Consider the following 17,592-nt stretch of genomic DNA (forward strand, 5'->3'; position numbering starts at 1 on the left):
TCAATTAGGCTGATTCACTTCAATTTAAAATGTGTAGCTTTTCCTTAAGAATGATTTACATATGTTGTTTATTCCAAATCCAGTAGATTTAAATTTATTATTCCTTTCCATCACTATATATATTTAAGTAAATTTGCAGCAAAAACAGCTGAGAAGAGCAATTTCTGTGAGATATTTTAACTTGGATAGATCATTCTGCTGTCAGAATGCCCATTTCCTGGACTTCTTAGACAAAATAATTTGTAATTTCACACCAAAATGTCCTTGTTTCAGTGTGGTCTCTTTCATCCATCGTTTTAACTTAGTGCAGGATGGTGCAACTAGTGTTATCAGGTGTGAGTTTTGCATTGCTTATTTCTCAGGTAGGCCATCTGGGAAATTAGTATGTTGTTCAATAACATAATTCTTTAAATAAACTGTTTAATCATGTAAATTGCCATCTTATTTACCTGCAGGCAGATCAGTGCAACATCCTGGATAGGGATTTCAAAGGAAGACCTCGTTTTTGGCTGCTCTGTGCAAATCAGCATTATTACATGATATAAATCGTGTTCCAGCCTGGCAGGGTTCTGCCCCCACTTGTGCAAGAGGTAAACGTTGATGATTAATAGCACAATCATCAGTTTTAATTAGGGGGCAAAGGTTTTTCTTGTTGAAAGCAAGCAGTTATCCTTAACTGTTCTACAGCTAAATTCTTGGACCTGCTGTTTCACAGAACCGAGGTGACAGAAGTAAACAGGCTATTTCCAGCTGTCTTCTTGCTCATTACGATGCAAGAAAGCGCACAGTTAGCGCACTTGGAATTTACTCCTGCCGTTGTTTCAGCGCGGCCTCTGGCTGGGGCAGGCCTCAACGCCCCCCGTACGCGGGGACAAGGGCTGCCGCTGCGGCGGGCTCGCCTCGGCGACGCAGCCGGGCCGGGCCGCGGCGCAGGCGCAGCAGAGGCCGCGCCGGGGGCCAACCGTTCCCCGGCGCCGCCCTGCGGCCTTCCCGGGGCCGGGCCGGGCCGGGCCGCCGCCTGCCGCGCAGCCGGCGGGGAGCAGCCGCAGGTCCTCGCGCGGAGGCGCCCTGCGGACCCGCAGAGGTGCCGGCCCGGCGGCGCGGCCGGGGGGTGGCGGTGGCGGTGGGGGTGGGGGTCGGGCGCGGGGCGCGGGGCGCGGGGCGGGCGGCGCGCGGGCAGCTATGGCGGGGCTTGGCGGCCGCTCCTTGTTGCCCCGCCCCGCCGCTCGGCGCTCTTTCCGGCGGAGACGGCGAACATGGTGCGTGGCGTCCGCGTGCGGCGCGGAGGGAGCCTGGGGCCTGGCCCGGCCCGGCCCGGCCGCTGCTTCTGGGCGGCGTGCGGGTTTCCAGCCGGGCGGCCCGGCCCGGCCGGGAGGGCGGGTAGCCGTAGCGACATGGCGGCGCTGGCGCCTGCGGCTCCCGCCGCCCCGGCTCTGGGTATTGCGCTCCCGGGGAGGCGCCGGCGCTCCCCGGGCGGCGAGCGCGTGGCTCGGGGCGGCGGGGGCGGGCGGCCGGGACCGCGGGCGGCCTGGGCCCCGGGGGCGAGGCGCGCGGTGAACGGCTCGGCCTGGTCGCTGACGCTGGTCCTGGCTGGTTGGCGACACGTTCCCAGCTTTGCTGAAAGTTCTGTTCTCTCTCCCGGAGAACGATTTATTCAGGCTGGGAAGCGGCAACGTGACGTATGAAATTTGTCCACTGTTCGGAAAAAAAATATAAAAATATACATATATATATATATATATATATATATATATATATATGAAAACAATCCTCTTTTCCGGTCAGTTATCATTGCTAATGTTGGTTAAGTTAAACCTAGGTACTAAAATCTCTTGAATTCACAATACAACTGAAATTTTGTTGGTACTTTTTAAAGGGGACACCACAAAAGGATGTTATAATAAAACCTGATGCTCCAAGCACGCTACTTTTGGAGAAACATGCGGACTATATAGCTGCTTATGGAACAAAGAAAGATGATTACGTAGGTATCAGTTTGTTTCAGTACTGATGTGGTTTTAATAATAGTAGTGATTACTGTTATTTACATGTTTAGAGTTAGGGGTTGGATAGATGCTGACAAGTTAATTCCTTCTTGCCCTGCAATCCACATTGAAGTATAGAAAGAAGATGACTTTGTTCATTTTGCTAGGTCTGTGATGAGTTTTGGCATGTATTATCTGAGCACAAATTTGAAGATTATCACTTTAGCTCTAGAATTACTCTGAGACCTGGGAAATGAACTGCTTTTTGCTTCTTCGTCCACAAGAATGCACAAGGAGTATAGGTTTATTTATGCGTGGCTCTTTTGTAGGATGATATGCTTCTATCTGCTGTACTAAATCTCATCTCAGAACTGCTTCTTGCTTACTAGGCTTGATTAAACACTGCAACTAGTGTCTGTTTTATACAGTTATCAGGTGTAGTCAGTCACAATTGGATTCCAATTCCAGCAGTTGAAAAACGTCAATAACTGCTTCTGTTTGAGGAAAAAAGTGTTGCAGTTATCTTTACTGGCCGCAAATGAACTCAGGCGCTGTTGTTTAAGATAGTCTTTCCTGTACTTCGAACATGCAGGTTATAAGTACTGCATGAAGAAAATCATACTTTTCAGGTAGTTCAGCTGATGTGAACTATACATATGTACATATTTATATATATATATATACACACACACATGCGCGCACACATGTATGATAGTGTATATGAAAATTCACTTCCTCCTGAAGCTTTAGGTTACAGCAGTTTTGACACTAGCGGTAAGGTTCATTAAGTGTCACTATTGTTTTTGAGACCTGTCGGGGTGGTAGCTGAGTGGAAGTTTGGGAGCCACAATAATAACTGATGATCTGAACTGAATTAGTGACTTACTGGTTGCATGTGTTTCACCTGATGTTGAGCATGATACTTTTAAACTGGAAAATACAAGGGAGGAAGGAAATGTATTGTATAGAAATACATGCGTACACGCACCTATGTATGCGTGTGTGTGTTTATATATATACACAGGCACAGAGTGTATAAGTGGCTAATAAACACTAAGCTGTTAACACAATGGAGAATACTTGACATGTTATGAACTGTTTAGAGATGTTAACTAATATATTTTCACTGCTCTGATTTGATGATGTGCATATCTGATTGAGAACTAAAATATTGTACTACTTAGGAGTACTGTATGTCGGAGTATTTGAGGATGAGTGGTGTTTACTGGGGGCTGACAGTAATGGATCTCATGGGACAACTGCACCGAATGAACAAAGACGAAATTCTGGCATTCATCAAATCATGTCAACATGAATGTGGTGGTATAAGCGCCAGCATAGGTCATGATCCTCATCTTCTGTATACCCTCAGTGCTGTTCAGGTAAATGGAACAGGGTAATTGTGGAAATGACCATTTGTAATAAAGGATTTTGATGATTGCAGATATACAAACCAGGTACTTAAACTATTAGATACTAATGGCAAAAGTGATTTCAGTACACTATAAAAAAATCTAATGAACAAGACTTTAGAATTTAGCTATAGCCTAAAAAAATGTTATAATGTGTGGGAATTTGTGCTTTTATTGTTCACTTAATGGTGACTTTGTTTGCATACTTGTTAAATTTTCTAATAGTCTTGAAATACTTCTTAACTACATGTTTTACTGGAAGTTTCTAGAAAGTTACCTTCGGATTTTACAAATTCTTCTTTGGGTACATTGAGCTGAAAGATCTGTATGACCAGAATAAGAAAAAAAAATGGATTTTTCTTTTGTGTGTGTTTATATGTATATATAGTGTATTTATACTTTAGTACTGTACAAAAGAAATGTTACAGCAGCTGGGTTTTATGTTGTATCCCTCAAATTTTTTTTGCTTGGGGGGGGGGTCGGTTTTTTTGGGGGGGGGGGGTAATACTTAAAAATGATACCATTCTTTTGGGCACTTTATTTATTTGGTGTATAACCTTCCGCTGAGAAAAAGGAATTATTCTCAATCTTATTTTCTCCCCATAACTTCCTGCATTTCAGTTTCAATTTCTTACGTTCTTACTTCTTAATTTTGTCTTAATTTTTTTTTTTAATTCTTATACAAAACATGGTGGAAAGCAATACCCAAAGGCTTAAGTGCTTCTGAACAATTGCTTGATTCATCACAATTTATCTCTAATTCCGTCTCAGAGAAGAAGTATTTAAACAGCGTTACAAATGATTACATCCTGTTTCAGGAAGAAAGCGTTTTGGATTTGAGGTGTTAGGTAGGATAGAAGAGTGATGCTTTCTTGGGTCAGTGATGGGTGTTGGCATGTATTATCTGATCTAAAGTTGATGTTTATCACCACTTTAGCTCTAGAATTACTCTGAGACCCAGAAAACTTCAGTTCCTTTAAGCTGTGATCTTTGAGCTTTCCAAACTTTACAATCAAATTCCTTTAACAAATTCTAATCCAGCATAAGGAGAAGGGGATACAATTTGAGGTTCTTCACATTTGCGTATTAGAGTTGTATAGTTCTTAAGTCTATACTTGATGTTACTAGGAGATATTTTCATGTTAACTGGTTACAGTTCTAGATATTCAAAGCTGAAAACTATCAGCAAATGCGGATGTAAAATTTTTGTGTTGAACTTAACCAGCATGTCTTAACCATCATGCATGTTCTTAATGCATGAATACTGTTTAAGGTCCTGTCTGCAAATACAGAATATTTAATGGGTCACGTCACATCCTCCTTTGAGCACAACTAATGGTAATGTGTTCAGATACATTTTTGTTCAGGTATTGTTTTTTGCACTTCCATAAGACTTAAAATTTAGCTTGCAACTGAAAGATTCCAACTCCACGCTTTCAAAGTCATAGTTGTTGATATTTTTTTTTCCAAGATAGACACGACAGTGTTCAGTACGGTGTTCAGCTTAAGTTGTCTGTGTTTTTCTTTGAGACTCTCTTAAAATTTTGATATAGTGATGAGCTGTAGTGCATTTAATTTTATTTTAATAAACCTTATCAAATAGTAATCACAATCACTTAAGTGAAGTCTTCTGTAAATCCAGGTTTCTGATTTTCTTGCAACTCATTGTTACTGTGGCTTTTTTTCCAGATTCTTATCTTGTATGATAGTCTCCATGTTGTTGATGTTAATAAAATTGTTGAATATATACAGAGCTTGCAAAAAGAAGATGGATCATTTGCTGGAGACAAATGGGGTAATTTTTAGATCTTTAAAATCTAGTGACTAGGTTGACATGTGTGAGTCTACAAACTGAAGTTCCCTTGGATGGTCCTTTTGTTTATATATCGTATGTAAACACTCCTGTTTCCTGAGTTACATAAAAAGGAGGTTTTGTGAAGGGCAGAGTTGTGTTTCAGTGCTTTCTAAATGATTCTGGACTTCAGTTTCCTTCTTGCATTAAAAATAAATTGTCTAGCTCTAAAAGAACAAAGCCTTCTGGTGCTTGTAATTGATGGTACTTGGAGGTACCAGTAAAGGAATGTTTTGTGTTTGCTATTTAATGGCAATCAGTTATGATCTTTGTCAGTGTAGGCTATGAAAAGCATGTTTCCTTGTACAGGAATGAGCTAAAAATTGTTTTTGTACTCAGCAGCTTCTGTTAGTAATGATTTTTTGTTGGTTTTGCCCACAAAAAAATTCTGTATGAACAAAGACAGTATTTTTAAGTGGTAGTACACGTATTTAGTCACTCTAAAAATATGTCAACATTAAATCCTTAAGTTGTAATAAAATCTATTCCATATCGCGCATGTTTTTGTTCTGATAAAATCAAATAGTCAATATCATGGTAGTATACGTATGCTACTGTAAAGCTGGCTGTTTAGCTATGTGTTAAAATGGTGGGAGCTATAAGTGTTCATAATTTGCTGCATCCATTGTGTTAAAGTATTGGAACAAATTTGCTGAATGCACAATGGATTAGTGTTATTTTTGAAGTCCAGACACAGGGCTACTGAAAAAAGTGTGGTACCTGAAGTAGGGCAGAACACAAGTGCGTGTCTGTTTTATTTGTTAAGTTTGTGGATTTCTTGAGAAGAAAACTTGCATCAGTTTGAAGAACATTTCATTGGTTCAACATTTGTGGCTGGGTGCAACTTTAAATGTTGACTTCAAGTATTAATTGCTTAAAGTATGTATTAGAAGTATATTGGTATGGATATGCTTAGCAGTTCTGTTGCAGTTATAGCTTTTCTTGGTTTAACTTTGAGGTATAGGTATGCAAAAAAACGCTTCCAACTCTAGTCAGTTTTTCCTCTTAAAAATGGCATCTACTTCTGCTCAGATATCAGAGAGAATCTTAAGTATTTAGGGGGGATAGAGAGTTGTGTCACAGTATTTTTTTGAGAATCCAGTGCTCTGCAATTGTCCAGTAGGACGCTACATATAAGCTTTAAAATTAAATAGCTACTTGTAACTTAGCGCTAGTTGAATTGATTTAGATATGTATCTGACTAAATACAAGCTGATAATGAGTTACTCGCTTTTATATGCAGTAAATGTACAGCTCACTTGAGCTGTAACATGGACTCTTTAAATAATTGAGGATATAATCCAAAGACTGAAAGAGGAAACGGCACTGTGGCATGCTTTTCTTAATTCTTTTGGGTTTTTTTCAATGTAAAGCCTAGCAATTTAACATTTTGTTTCAGATTTTCAATGGTGGTATAAATATATATACATTGTTATTAATAAAAAATAATCTGTATTTCATTGCTCCCCCCCACCCCCCATAGGAGAAATAGATACAAGGTTCTCCTTCTGTGCTGCAGCAACTCTTGCACTTCTGGTAAGTCCTAAATCATTACTTGTACAAGTACAGAATCGTCTCATTGTTATTGCTGAAGCTGCAGTGTTTAGTCAGCTTGATAGAATATAAAATGTATCAGATGCTTTTCTGACTTGCAGGGAAAACTGGATGCTATTGATGTGGGGAAAGCAGTAGAATTCGTTTTGTCCTGTATGAACTTTGATGGAGGATTTGGTTGTAGGCCAGGTTCTGAATCGCATGCAGGACAGGTGAGTTCTTATTTATATGGAAATGTTTAAAATTATCAAGCATTGCGTACTGCTTATGAGTGTTTCCAACACCTTTCAGTAATGCCCATTGAAGTACTTGTCTCATTTTCCAAATGCCTTGTTCTAGTCCCTTACTTGAAATAAACGAATGGGTAGATAGGTGTGATGAGTTTGGGGAGAGGCATGGGAGGTTAGAGTGTAGGGTGGAGGAGAATCGTAAAGGAAAAACCTGTAGGACTCTTTCAGACTGCAAATATAATCTGAATAATCTTCAAATAGTGGTGTCAGAATAGCATGAAGATTTTTAGAGAATTTGAAATGGGTATTAATGAGGAAATTGCCATCAAGTGATAGATCTTGTCCGTTTGCGTTCACTCAGACTCGTTTTTTGCAGCTCTAAGCTCATGTGTGCACAGATGCTGATGAAATTGATGAAATGTAGAGTTCACTTGTACAATATGTTATCAATAAATATATATCAATAAAATATCAATATCTATATATCAGTAAAAATGGGAAACAATCTTTTCATCTGATAAATTGCAGGGATGGCTCACTTAATTTGTTGAGGAAAGCCTTGAGATGGCTAGCTCAGGCGTGTGAACCTTTAAGATTTTGTTGTAGTTACTAAAGAGTATTGTAGTGACAGCAAGTTACAAAAAATGGTCAGTAAATTCTAGCTGAAAAGAGAATACAGTAGTATAATTGGAACAAATTAAGGGAGCTCTCAAGACAGAGACTCTCAATGACTTCTTCCAGTAGAAAATATACATATAATCAACATTTCCTGTATTTAATTTTTTCTGTGGAAAGAACTATTGCACTTAACCTGAATCTATGAATAGAAAGCAACTTTAACGCTATATTTTAATGCTTATGCTGAGCAGTGTCATAGCCAGGACTCATCTGAGCACATCAAAATACCAGTTAGTTTATTGAGGAAAGCTCCCCCCCCCCCCCCCCATTTATTCCTTTTTATTCAGGAAAAAGAATTATAAAGCTGGTGTTTGTTCCTTATCTTACAAGTTTTATCTACAGTAATGTTCCCCATATGCTCTAAATGGCTGGACCATGTTCTGGTATCCAAGTAAGTCAGATTTAGTGGCTGAACCCACTGCAGTTGGCATTTCCTGGGAGGGCCAGATCTATTGTATGTATGCTTTGAAGTGCTGTAAAGAGGAACCACTTTGCCTCTGTTGCAGTTCTAAAGTTTTCCAGGAATATCGCATTTATTTTGCGGTGTTCTTGAATAGGTACGTCCCTGTTGTATCAGGAGAAGGTAGTTGTGAGCAGGCTTCAGTTGCTATTATAGTTTCTTGCTGTTTGTTTCTGGCTATTTTGTTGAGAATGGACAGAGTAAACTGCTGACCAGCTGAAATGTGACCAAAAAATGCTGCTGCACTGAAAATCTTATTTCTCAGGAAAAGTAGAAAGGGATTTATTGGTGCACATGTATTATTACATGTCACAGTGAAAGAAAGCCTGACATGACAGTAGATGTACATGGGATTGCAAGGAATGTTAATAAAATATCCAGTTTGCAGGAAGGAGGTTGAGTACTCTGGTTTGAGAGTCTGCGTGTTTTTTAAAAGAAAAACCTATTGCTCTGCCTGATCTTCCAGGACTTTTTCCAGACTTTGCACTCATAGAGTATGTTACTGTTCCATAATTACATTGTGTAACCGGCACTTGTAGAAAAGTAACTGTAATGTTAATAGACTTTTTTAATGAAAAGTAGAACTCCTTTTGGACCTAAAAGGTGAAATGTATGCTTATTTTGTATCATGTTTGCAGGACTGGGTTCCTGCTTTGACAGTTTCCTGCATTTAGTCTGCTAAACTATATTTAGCCTTTAAATACACAAAAATTTATGTCTGTAATTTTAGATCTATTGTTGCACAGGATTTCTGGCCATAACCGACCAGTTGCATCAAATAAATGTTGACTTGCTGGGCTGGTGGCTTTGTGAACGACAGTTACCTTCTGGAGGTCTCAACGGACGACCCGAGAAGGTATTTGGTGTCTTCTTTTGTTTGTTCAAAGCTCAATAGAGATTATTTTTTCTAAAGTTGAAGAATTTGTGGAAAAATCAGAACTACTTTAAAAAGTTTACAGCATATTCAAAGAATTCAAGCCTCCTCTTCTTGGTTCTTCATTTTGCAACTAACGCCTGTCATGCATTCTTTAGCTATTATTAGTTTGAAGCTTCAGTTTAGGAAAGTACATGTACTGAAGTATGTCTTGCTGATAACTTGAACTATGTACCATGTTAAATTAGGACTTGAATATTTTCTGACATGAGGAATGATCTGTAGGAGCTGCAGAAAAAATATACACAGAACTAACATCCAGTAGAATAATAGTGTTTCATGTCACAGTAGGAAATTCAATTGTCTAGAATAATTTTCATTGACAAATAGGTAACCAACCAACAATTTTTTTCAAGAAAAATGATTGTGGCTAATCATTTGACTACTAGTTGATAGGAAAGTCTTTGTCCTTAGTCCTGAAAACGATGCTGTGGATTTTTTAGCTTCTCCCACAGAAGGTGAAAGCTGTTCTCAAGATCAGATTTTTATGTTTCTATTTCTTGTTGAACAAAGGAAAAGGTCATCTAAAGAGAGACTACATATAGGAACCTTCTTCTATGCAAAAAAAACTCTAAATGTTTTTTCTCTGCAACATTGTTTCTCTGTTGTGATAGCACAGCTAGTAGTTTGCAGAAATGCTGATAAAATTTGCAGCATCATGTTTAAAATGAAAATAATATTCTACTTCTCTGTTTACCAGTTACCTGATGTATGTTATTCATGGTGGGTGCTAGCATCTCTGAAAATGATTGGTAGATTGCATTGGATTGACAGAGAGAAATTGCGCTGCTTTATTTTGGCTTGCCAAGATGAGGAGACTGGAGGATTTGCTGACAGACCAGGAGATATGGTAAATAATCCTTAACTAAAGTTGAAACTTTCAATTATGTTTCTCATTTGAGTGTAACTTGTGAACCAGATGTAGGCTTTTTGCAGACCTGCAGAGCCGCCAGATGAATTTGAGATAGAATAGGGTAGAGGTGCTTTAGAGTGTTTATTTACTTGGGGAGCACGTGATATTTTATGTATTGGACTTGCACTACTGTACCCCACATTTAACTCACTTGTCTTTCCTTAAAAATTGTTGTTTGGTGTCCATAACGCAGGCCACATGAATTGTTTGTCTCAAGACCACTTAAAATCTTTTTTTTCTTTTTTTTTTCTTTTAACATTTGCAAGCTTCTAGGGACCACTGCAAGCTAAGCAGTCTTCAACTCTCTCAATGCTTTTGCCTGATCTAAATGAGTCATGAGTTGCTGTAAGAATCCCTACACCCCGGCTTTTATTTGTCCCAGCCCAGCCACTGAATAAATCCTCTCATTTGTATTTGACTAGGAGATGGAGGAGGTAGAAACTTTTGTGATAGCATTATGAAGAGGCTGGTGGTATGTATTTTCTCCTCAGTTCAGAGAACAGTTATGGCTGGCTGGTCTGTTCTGTCCGGTTTCAAGCAGAAACAATTGAGATTGCCCACATAAAATGGCAAATAAAGATCATACCTTTCAAGTGTGCTGGTCTGATAAAATTAGAAGTATTATGAGACCTCAGTGTAATTCCTATAGAATACACGGCTGCTTATTTTCCAAAGGTCAGGGAAATCTTAGCTATTTTTGTTACAACTCTCCGTGTGTTCTTTCCCCACAAATTAATTCACAATTGAACGAGCTTTCTGTTTATTTGTAAGCTGATGCATTCTTTGCACTATGGGGGTGGGGGGGAAATCTCTTCATTCTGGTCTGCTGCTTGGAAAAGTGCTTTGGTGTGCTTAAAACAGAAAGGTTTTTGTATTTCTGAGTAGAGCTATAATGTCACAGGAGAGTTTTTTCCTTTCCAGAGTGCTCCAAAAGCTTAACTCGTAAAGTTTTAATGCTGTTCTGCCTTTGAGGATAAGTATGAGTTATTTCTGCCTTGCTAGAAAAGTAACTCTGCAGAACCTTTCTTCTATATCTAATGCAGAGATCTATGAGTATTTTGCATTTAATTTTGGTAGGCATGTCACATTATTATTTTACCCATTATATCTATTGTTGGATTGGGCACTGCCATAAAACCATTGAAGCTTAGATTTTTGTTTTGTTTCTGCAGAAGCTCATTCCCAATAAATCCTGTCTTTTTTTTTTTTTAATTAGCTTTAGGTAGTAGTTTTTTAATTTGACATTTCAGGTTTTGAACAGTTTCATAACACAACCTCTGTGTCGTCTTTTCCTTAGGTTTCAGGCAGCTAGTTGTTGATAACTTCATAGTTGTGCTTATTAGCTCCTGCTTGTAATTTGTCAGGGTGGTGTTTTTTTTTTTTTTTTTGTAGTTTTCAAGAAGTGCCACAGAAAGGAGCAGAGGATAATATAGCCGTAGAAACATCTGGGAACTCCATTCCCAGGCCCTTCCAGGCCTGCATGCTTGTGCAAGGGAAGTCCTTATTGCAGTTCCAATAGTGTATTTCTCCCCCAGTCTCCTCTGTTCTTCCCCCTGAGTAGCTGCTTACTGATTTGGGGAAGGAGCAAGTAAACATGAGTGTGTTCTTTGACCATATGAGTAGTGCAGTTGCAAAACCACCAAGGAGTAACATGTTATGTTAGTTAACCCACTGGTCTGTGATCAGTGATTGTACACCTGTATGTGGCTAAAACATGGTAATTCAGCTCAGTTTACTGCAGTATGAAAAAGCTGAGGTAAGATCCGGAAGTTTGGTAATGCAAACAGGACGTACACTGCCCTAAACAGTACAGTAACTTTGAATAAGATTTTGCAGAGTGGTCGGTTAACTCTGCTGAAATGAAGCTTATATCATGAGACTTTAGATAATCTGTTGCAGTTATACAATGATAGCTGCTTTTGGGAAAAATTCATACAGTGGAGGAAAGCTTAGATACCAAATAACTGCTGCTGTCTCTTTTGTTAAATATTTCCCTGTATTTTTTCCTTCCAGTTTTACAGCACAGGAGGCTGCTGTTCACCTCTTAAGATTTGACAGTACAGCTCTATTCAGAGGCCATTAAAGAGCCATGTATTGTGGCTGAAGAGCAAATGGGGAATTTATGGAAGTGGTACTTCCAGATCAAATTTGCCTCTAATTTTTGCTGTCTTTGCTACTGCTATAAGTGTTAACGGAGACACATGAGTGCTTCCTGCTCAATTCAGAGTTTAAAATTGTCTTAGCAGCAAACAATTTACAAACATCTCTGAGCAAATTATAGTATTGTAAATGCATGCAGTGGAAATTAAACTTTTGAGTTACATGTGGTGACAGTCAAGACCACCGAAAGTTTTTTCAGTTGCAGTGTCTTCTAAAACTTCAGCCATGGGGGCTTGCAGGTCTCTTGCTAACAAACATAACCTTCATCATGTACAAATGAAAAACTGGTTGAGTTTTGGAAATGGACATAAAAATTTCTCTTCTTCTCCCAGGTGGATCCATTTCACACCCTATTTGGAATTGCTGGACTCTCTTTATTAGGAGAAGAGCAAATTAAGGCCGTGAATCCTGTGTTTTGTATGCCAGAAGATGTCCTTCAAAGAATAAATGTACAGCCTGAGCTTGTGAGCTAAGCCTTGTAGAGGCAAAAGATTGATATGCCCAGTCGCTTTGGTTTTACTGATCGGAAGTCATCCCTGAAACTGTTAGCATATTCTTCTTTTCAATATGTTTACATTACTGTGGTAAAGCAACTGCTTTACTGTGAGCTTTGTCACTTTGTAAATTGTGGCAGAACAGGCTTGTTCTAATAATCTGAGTGTAACATGTTCTTAGGTTGTATATAAAAGATGTAGAAACCTTTTCTGTATCTAAATATATGGGCTTTTGGAATTTTTTTCGACTATTCAAGTAAGTTGCAGTGATAGTATGAATGTCTTAATTTCTGTATTCCTGTGATATCAACCATAGTAGCATCTGTCTTTATACAAGCATGATTTGATGGTGGATCACACAAAGCACTTTAAAAGAACACGAAAAAATCCTACTTAAGCCACTGCATTTAATGTCACACGGTTGTGTATTTAATTCTTCCTGTTTGCCATCATGTTTATATAATAAGATGCAAACTTTTTCTTCTGATAGTAGCTGATACCAGTCAAAACAAGAGTTATGGTTCCCATTAAGTATACAAATATGTTGTTATTTATTGATAAAGTATCATTGATACTTGAAATGGAACGTACCTTGAATATATATAGTGAAACTTGCTAACACTATGCATTCTGGAGATCTTTCTCTATAGGACAATGATTTATTGCTGAATACAGTGTTGATTCTCAATTTGTTGCTGGGTTGAAAACCTGCTGCCATAGCTTTTAAGAAAATAACCGCCGGCATTTCATTATGATGTAATTGAGAATAAAACTAGCCATGGAAAATACTTGTTTTCTGAAGGATGAAGTCCTCTTTCTATTCACTGGAGCCCTAAAAGTGCCTCTTATTTTATATCCCACACATTCTGACAGAGCACTAAATGGTATTCCAGCTGAAATACACAGTGAAAGGTGTAATTGCAGAGAAGTCTTTAATAATCTCTATGCTTAAAGAAGGTCTATAGTTTTTCAAAAACAGTTTTTAAAGGAGACTAGATATTCTTATTCAATCTATTCATGCCACTAGAGGATAGGATAGAACTGGACAATTTAATTTTTTGGTGGACTTTGTAGCAAGTTTCAAAGAGAGCACATATTTGAATACTCAAACAACTCTAACAAATTTCTTAAACCTTAATTTCTCTAAAGGCTTTCTGATGGGGTCAAAAAACTATTAACTGTCCAGGTGCCTGATGCGTTGTTTGGTGAAGGCCTGGCAGAAGTAATTCCTTTTTCCAAGACTTTTAAAAAGTTACGGTAGGCTTTGTGTTGAGTGGGGAGAAAGAGAGCACTGTTCAAGTTTTCTATATCTGTAAAGTTACACAGAAGCTTTAATTTTTTTTTCTCTCATTCCAGGTTACCTTTTCAAGTGCCACTTTTTTTTTTGTCAAAGGAATTGCTGTTCAGTACTTAGGAATTTGCCATCTTTTTCTATGTAACAAAGTTCTCTTGAGAATTTCTAGTCTAGATGAAGACATCCTGGGAATTAATACATGGGTGATACTGTAGGACAGCATAGAATACTATAGGTTAAAATCATGTTAATATTACTGGAGTGTTTTTCTCAAGACAATTTGGTCAAATTTTTTTCGTAAATCAGCTGTGGTTTTTAAGATGTGTTTATAAGATCACTAGTTAAAAGAGTGGATCACTAGTTAAAAGAGTGGATGGGTATACAAACTAGTAACTTCAATTTTTTTTTCATTTTTAACATTTTTTCTTAAAAAAGAAACTAGAAAGTAAGATGGTGTCATTTTTTTACACAAATTAAATCATAATCTTTATTAAATATACTGTGAAAAAAATTGTTTCCCCAACATGCAGATGTTAGAGGACTTAGTTCATTTTGGTGCAGAATGCATTGCTGTCATCTACCTCTATTTTGTTAAATGTGTTTCTTGGTAAGATTCTTAGTGTACATACTTAACATAATTGCAGTTATTAATCTTTTGTTCTAGGTCTTCAGTTAAAGGTCCTTTATTAAAGGCTTTCACGAATTTATGTTTCTGTAACTTCCTTACATGCTGATCTTTATACAGGAAGATCCTGACGTTATCTTAGTACGTGGGTTTTAAGCGCTATAGTGTAGCTAACAATCCCGGTGATAAATTTTGCAAAATGCTGTATGAGAATTTGCAAAATAGTGAATAATTCAAGTACATAAAATTAGTATGTATGTAGATTTGTGTATTAAAAGAAAATCTGGAGGGAGGGGGAAGGAAAGGCATTTCAGTTATGTTCCAGGAACATGGTCAGGTCTGGGGGTTTGTGCCTTATTCCAAAGATGTACCTTGCAATTATGTTGAGACAGCCTGGTTGGGCAAAGTCAGTCTTAAGATTTATGACATGTGAGAAGGGAAGAAGGTGGGGAAAGAGGCATTGCTTTTGTTTCTGCCTTTCTTGCCGTATGCTCTGTTTTCTGTCTGAGAAAAGGCGAAGTTATGATGTCAGCTTTGGGAGTCTGAATGCAGATGGAAACTTTAATGAAGGACTTGAATTTCAGGACAGTGGCACCAAATGAAATCAGCACCAGCTCTCCTCCCTCCATCCTTTGCCTCCCAGTGAAACTGAAGAATTTGAGATGTGTGAAGTTTTTAATGCCATGTCTGACTGATTCTCAGTTCTGAGATAACACATCCCTGTTCTGAATGCAGGGCTTTGGGCAATGCCCAGGTGTCAGCCAAGGAGCTGCAGCAGATTGTGGTCACTGTGGAGTTTCTGTTGTGAAGCTGGATATCCATCAAACTGCAACTGTCCACAAACTCCTATCCCACGAAAGGCTGGCTTCGTTCTGGCCTAGCTTTTAATGCGGGGGTTAATAAGTTCAGGAGCTGAATACTGGCTAGTCGAAATGTTTTGTTGCTTAATTTAAAGACCAAGTGTTGTTATATATGCTGATAAGCAAAACTGTTGCAGTATGCTCTGAATATCAACAGACGTTTGTGTTGGGTTCTTTTGATGTCTAGCTATATGTGAAGTAAAGTTCCTGCTAAAAAGGTCTCTGTATATTGAGTTGGATGAAGAAAGAATGTGGGACATGCTGCTTAAATGCTATACTGTCCTTAAGAGCATAACAGTCCATTTCTTTGTGTTTATATGCTACCCTTTTATTTCATCTGTATTTGTATAATTTAAATGTAACTACATTTACTACTGTATCCCTTACAGCATTATAATTCTTTATTTTTTTAAAAAATGAGTTTTTTTTTTTAATATATATATATGCATGTTGGTTGGATCTAGACTCAGCTGGACCTCAAATGCAACTTCTAGATTCAAAGATGGATAAAACAGCAAATTTATCCGGAAACGTTCTTATCTAGAGTAAGTATGGTAGCGGGGGGGGGGAGGGAATTTAATCTGCTAGAACACATTAACTGAAGAGCAGTGCAGTAGCGGTGACTGTTTTGGAAATGAGGTGTTTTTCTGTGAGACTGCAGTAACAGGTTTTTGTGTAATCTGGAAGAGAGCTACCTCCATAATTATGCTGGGGAAGTTGGCGTTCGGTCCGAGTCGGTGCTAAGTCGCTTCCGCGCCCCTCAGTCTCGGCAAAGGCTCGGTTTGTCCTGCCGGGACGGCACGAAGCGTGTCTGAGGTTGGGGTCTCTGCTTCTCCGGCCTCGCGCCGAGGGAGGGCGCCGGCCCCCTGTAAGCGCTCCTGAGCGCGACGGCCAGGCCGCGCGGGGGCGGGGCGGGCGGCGCCATGTTGGCGCCATGTCGGCGCCGTGCCCGAAGCCCGGGGCGGGGCGTGGCCTCACGCCGCGCGGCGGGCGGGCCGCGTGTGCCGCCATTTTGGGAGGTGGTGGTGAGGGGTGTGGTGTCGCTGCGAGGGAGCCTCGTCGGTGCTTGTGGGCGAGGTGGCGATGTCGAGCGGAAGCAGCAAGGCGAAGACAGCTGGGCGGGCGGGCATCTCGGCCACCTCCGACTCCTACACGGGCCGCTGCTCCTCCGCGTCGGGGTTGGGCGCGCGCGTGGCGCAGTCACCGCGCTATACCCTTGGGCTGCTGCAGACCCCGCGCAGCTCTGCCGACAGCACTGGCGCCTTCTCCAGCGATGGGGGGAGGCTGGATGGCTCCCGCGAGGGAGGTCTCGCTCGCGGCCAGGTCGCCTGCAGTAGCGGGATGAAGCCGCCGCGCCCGGGAAGAGGAGGTGGGCAGAGGCGTTGCCGTCTCCATCCGCGCCTTTGTTTCTCCTTTTCTTCCATCCGCCCTTTTTCATGGGGTCAGACTGAAAGTCCTTGTGTATGCACTGCCTGCACTGACCCAGTGGCAGCAGCGTCTCTTAGCCAGCCTCTCGTTTTTCCTTCAGTCTATCAGAAGAATGCAGGTGTTTCTCAAACCCTTCTAAATATGCCTTCATTGTTTTCATTACCTAAGCTCTTTATTTTATATAGTAGTACCTAGTTTCCTGCTGGGTCTATAAACTGGTTTGCTTTGCAGCAGAATCTTTGCTTTACTAGAGGCCTGTAGGGGTTTTTTTTCGGCCTGGACTTCACATTGTTTTAAGTGCTGTTATCCTTGATAAGCGTCATAGCACCACAGCATTCTTACAGTAGCACTGGTACTTTCCTTCCTTTATGTAAAGCCTCCTTTACACTAGTCTGCTGCCTCCCTCCTGGGGACAGAATCTGCTTAACAGCTCCTGTATAGTGGAGGCACATGTGTTAAGCAGTCTGATTTGATCCTATTAACATAGTCTCCATCTTTGCTGGCAGGAGAAAATGGTTCAAATCGTATTTTTTGATGGAACTACTATAAAAAGAGCAGAGTATATTTTTATCACTTGCTACAATGCATTCGGAAGTTAAAACATCCCCATTATGCATAGATTGGGAATATGTTTTTGGATAACAGGTACATGATCAGTCATGAATCCTGAACATTGACATTAAACAAGTATTTGTAGGTGTGTGTGTTCACCT

At 39.9% G+C, this 17,592-nt stretch overlaps 2 protein-coding genes and 2 non-coding genes across 4 annotated transcripts in view; all 4 read left to right on the forward strand.

Annotated features, from left to right (window-relative positions):
- Positions 1-1,133: 1,133 nt before the first annotated feature.
- Positions 1,134-14,673, forward strand: RABGGTB (Rab geranylgeranyltransferase subunit beta). Its single transcript, XM_064516383.1, has 9 exons — positions 1,134-1,259; positions 1,877-1,984; positions 3,170-3,367; positions 5,087-5,192; positions 6,733-6,785; positions 6,905-7,015; positions 8,902-9,027; positions 9,806-9,955; positions 12,511-14,673. Exons 1-9 carry the CDS (start codon positions 1,257-1,259, stop codon positions 12,649-12,651), a joined length of 996 nt encoding a protein of 331 aa, XP_064372453.1. The 5' UTR covers positions 1,134-1,256; the 3' UTR covers positions 12,652-14,673.
- Positions 2,152-2,234, forward strand: LOC112993080 (small nucleolar RNA SNORD45). Its single transcript, XR_003261644.1, has one exon. It is a non-coding gene; the product is annotated as a small nucleolar RNA SNORD45 (small nucleolar RNA).
- Positions 4,273-4,357, forward strand: LOC112993079 (small nucleolar RNA SNORD45). Its single transcript, XR_003261643.1, has one exon. It is a non-coding gene; the product is annotated as a small nucleolar RNA SNORD45 (small nucleolar RNA).
- Positions 14,674-16,534: 1,861 nt separating the features above from the next.
- The window catches only part of MSH4 (mutS homolog 4), a 28,703-nt gene continuing 27,645 nt past the window's right edge, over positions 16,535-17,592 (forward strand). The window contains exon 1 of the mRNA XM_064516384.1: positions 16,535-16,820. Coding sequence (XP_064372454.1) covers positions 16,535-16,820 — 286 coding nt within the window. The remainder of the gene's footprint in view (positions 16,821-17,592) is intronic.

Source organism: Dromaius novaehollandiae, chromosome 8 (genome assembly GCF_036370855.1).
Source record: "Dromaius novaehollandiae isolate bDroNov1 chromosome 8, bDroNov1.hap1, whole genome shotgun sequence".
In the NCBI taxonomy this organism is placed as follows: domain Eukaryota; kingdom Metazoa; phylum Chordata; class Aves; order Casuariiformes; family Dromaiidae; genus Dromaius; species Dromaius novaehollandiae.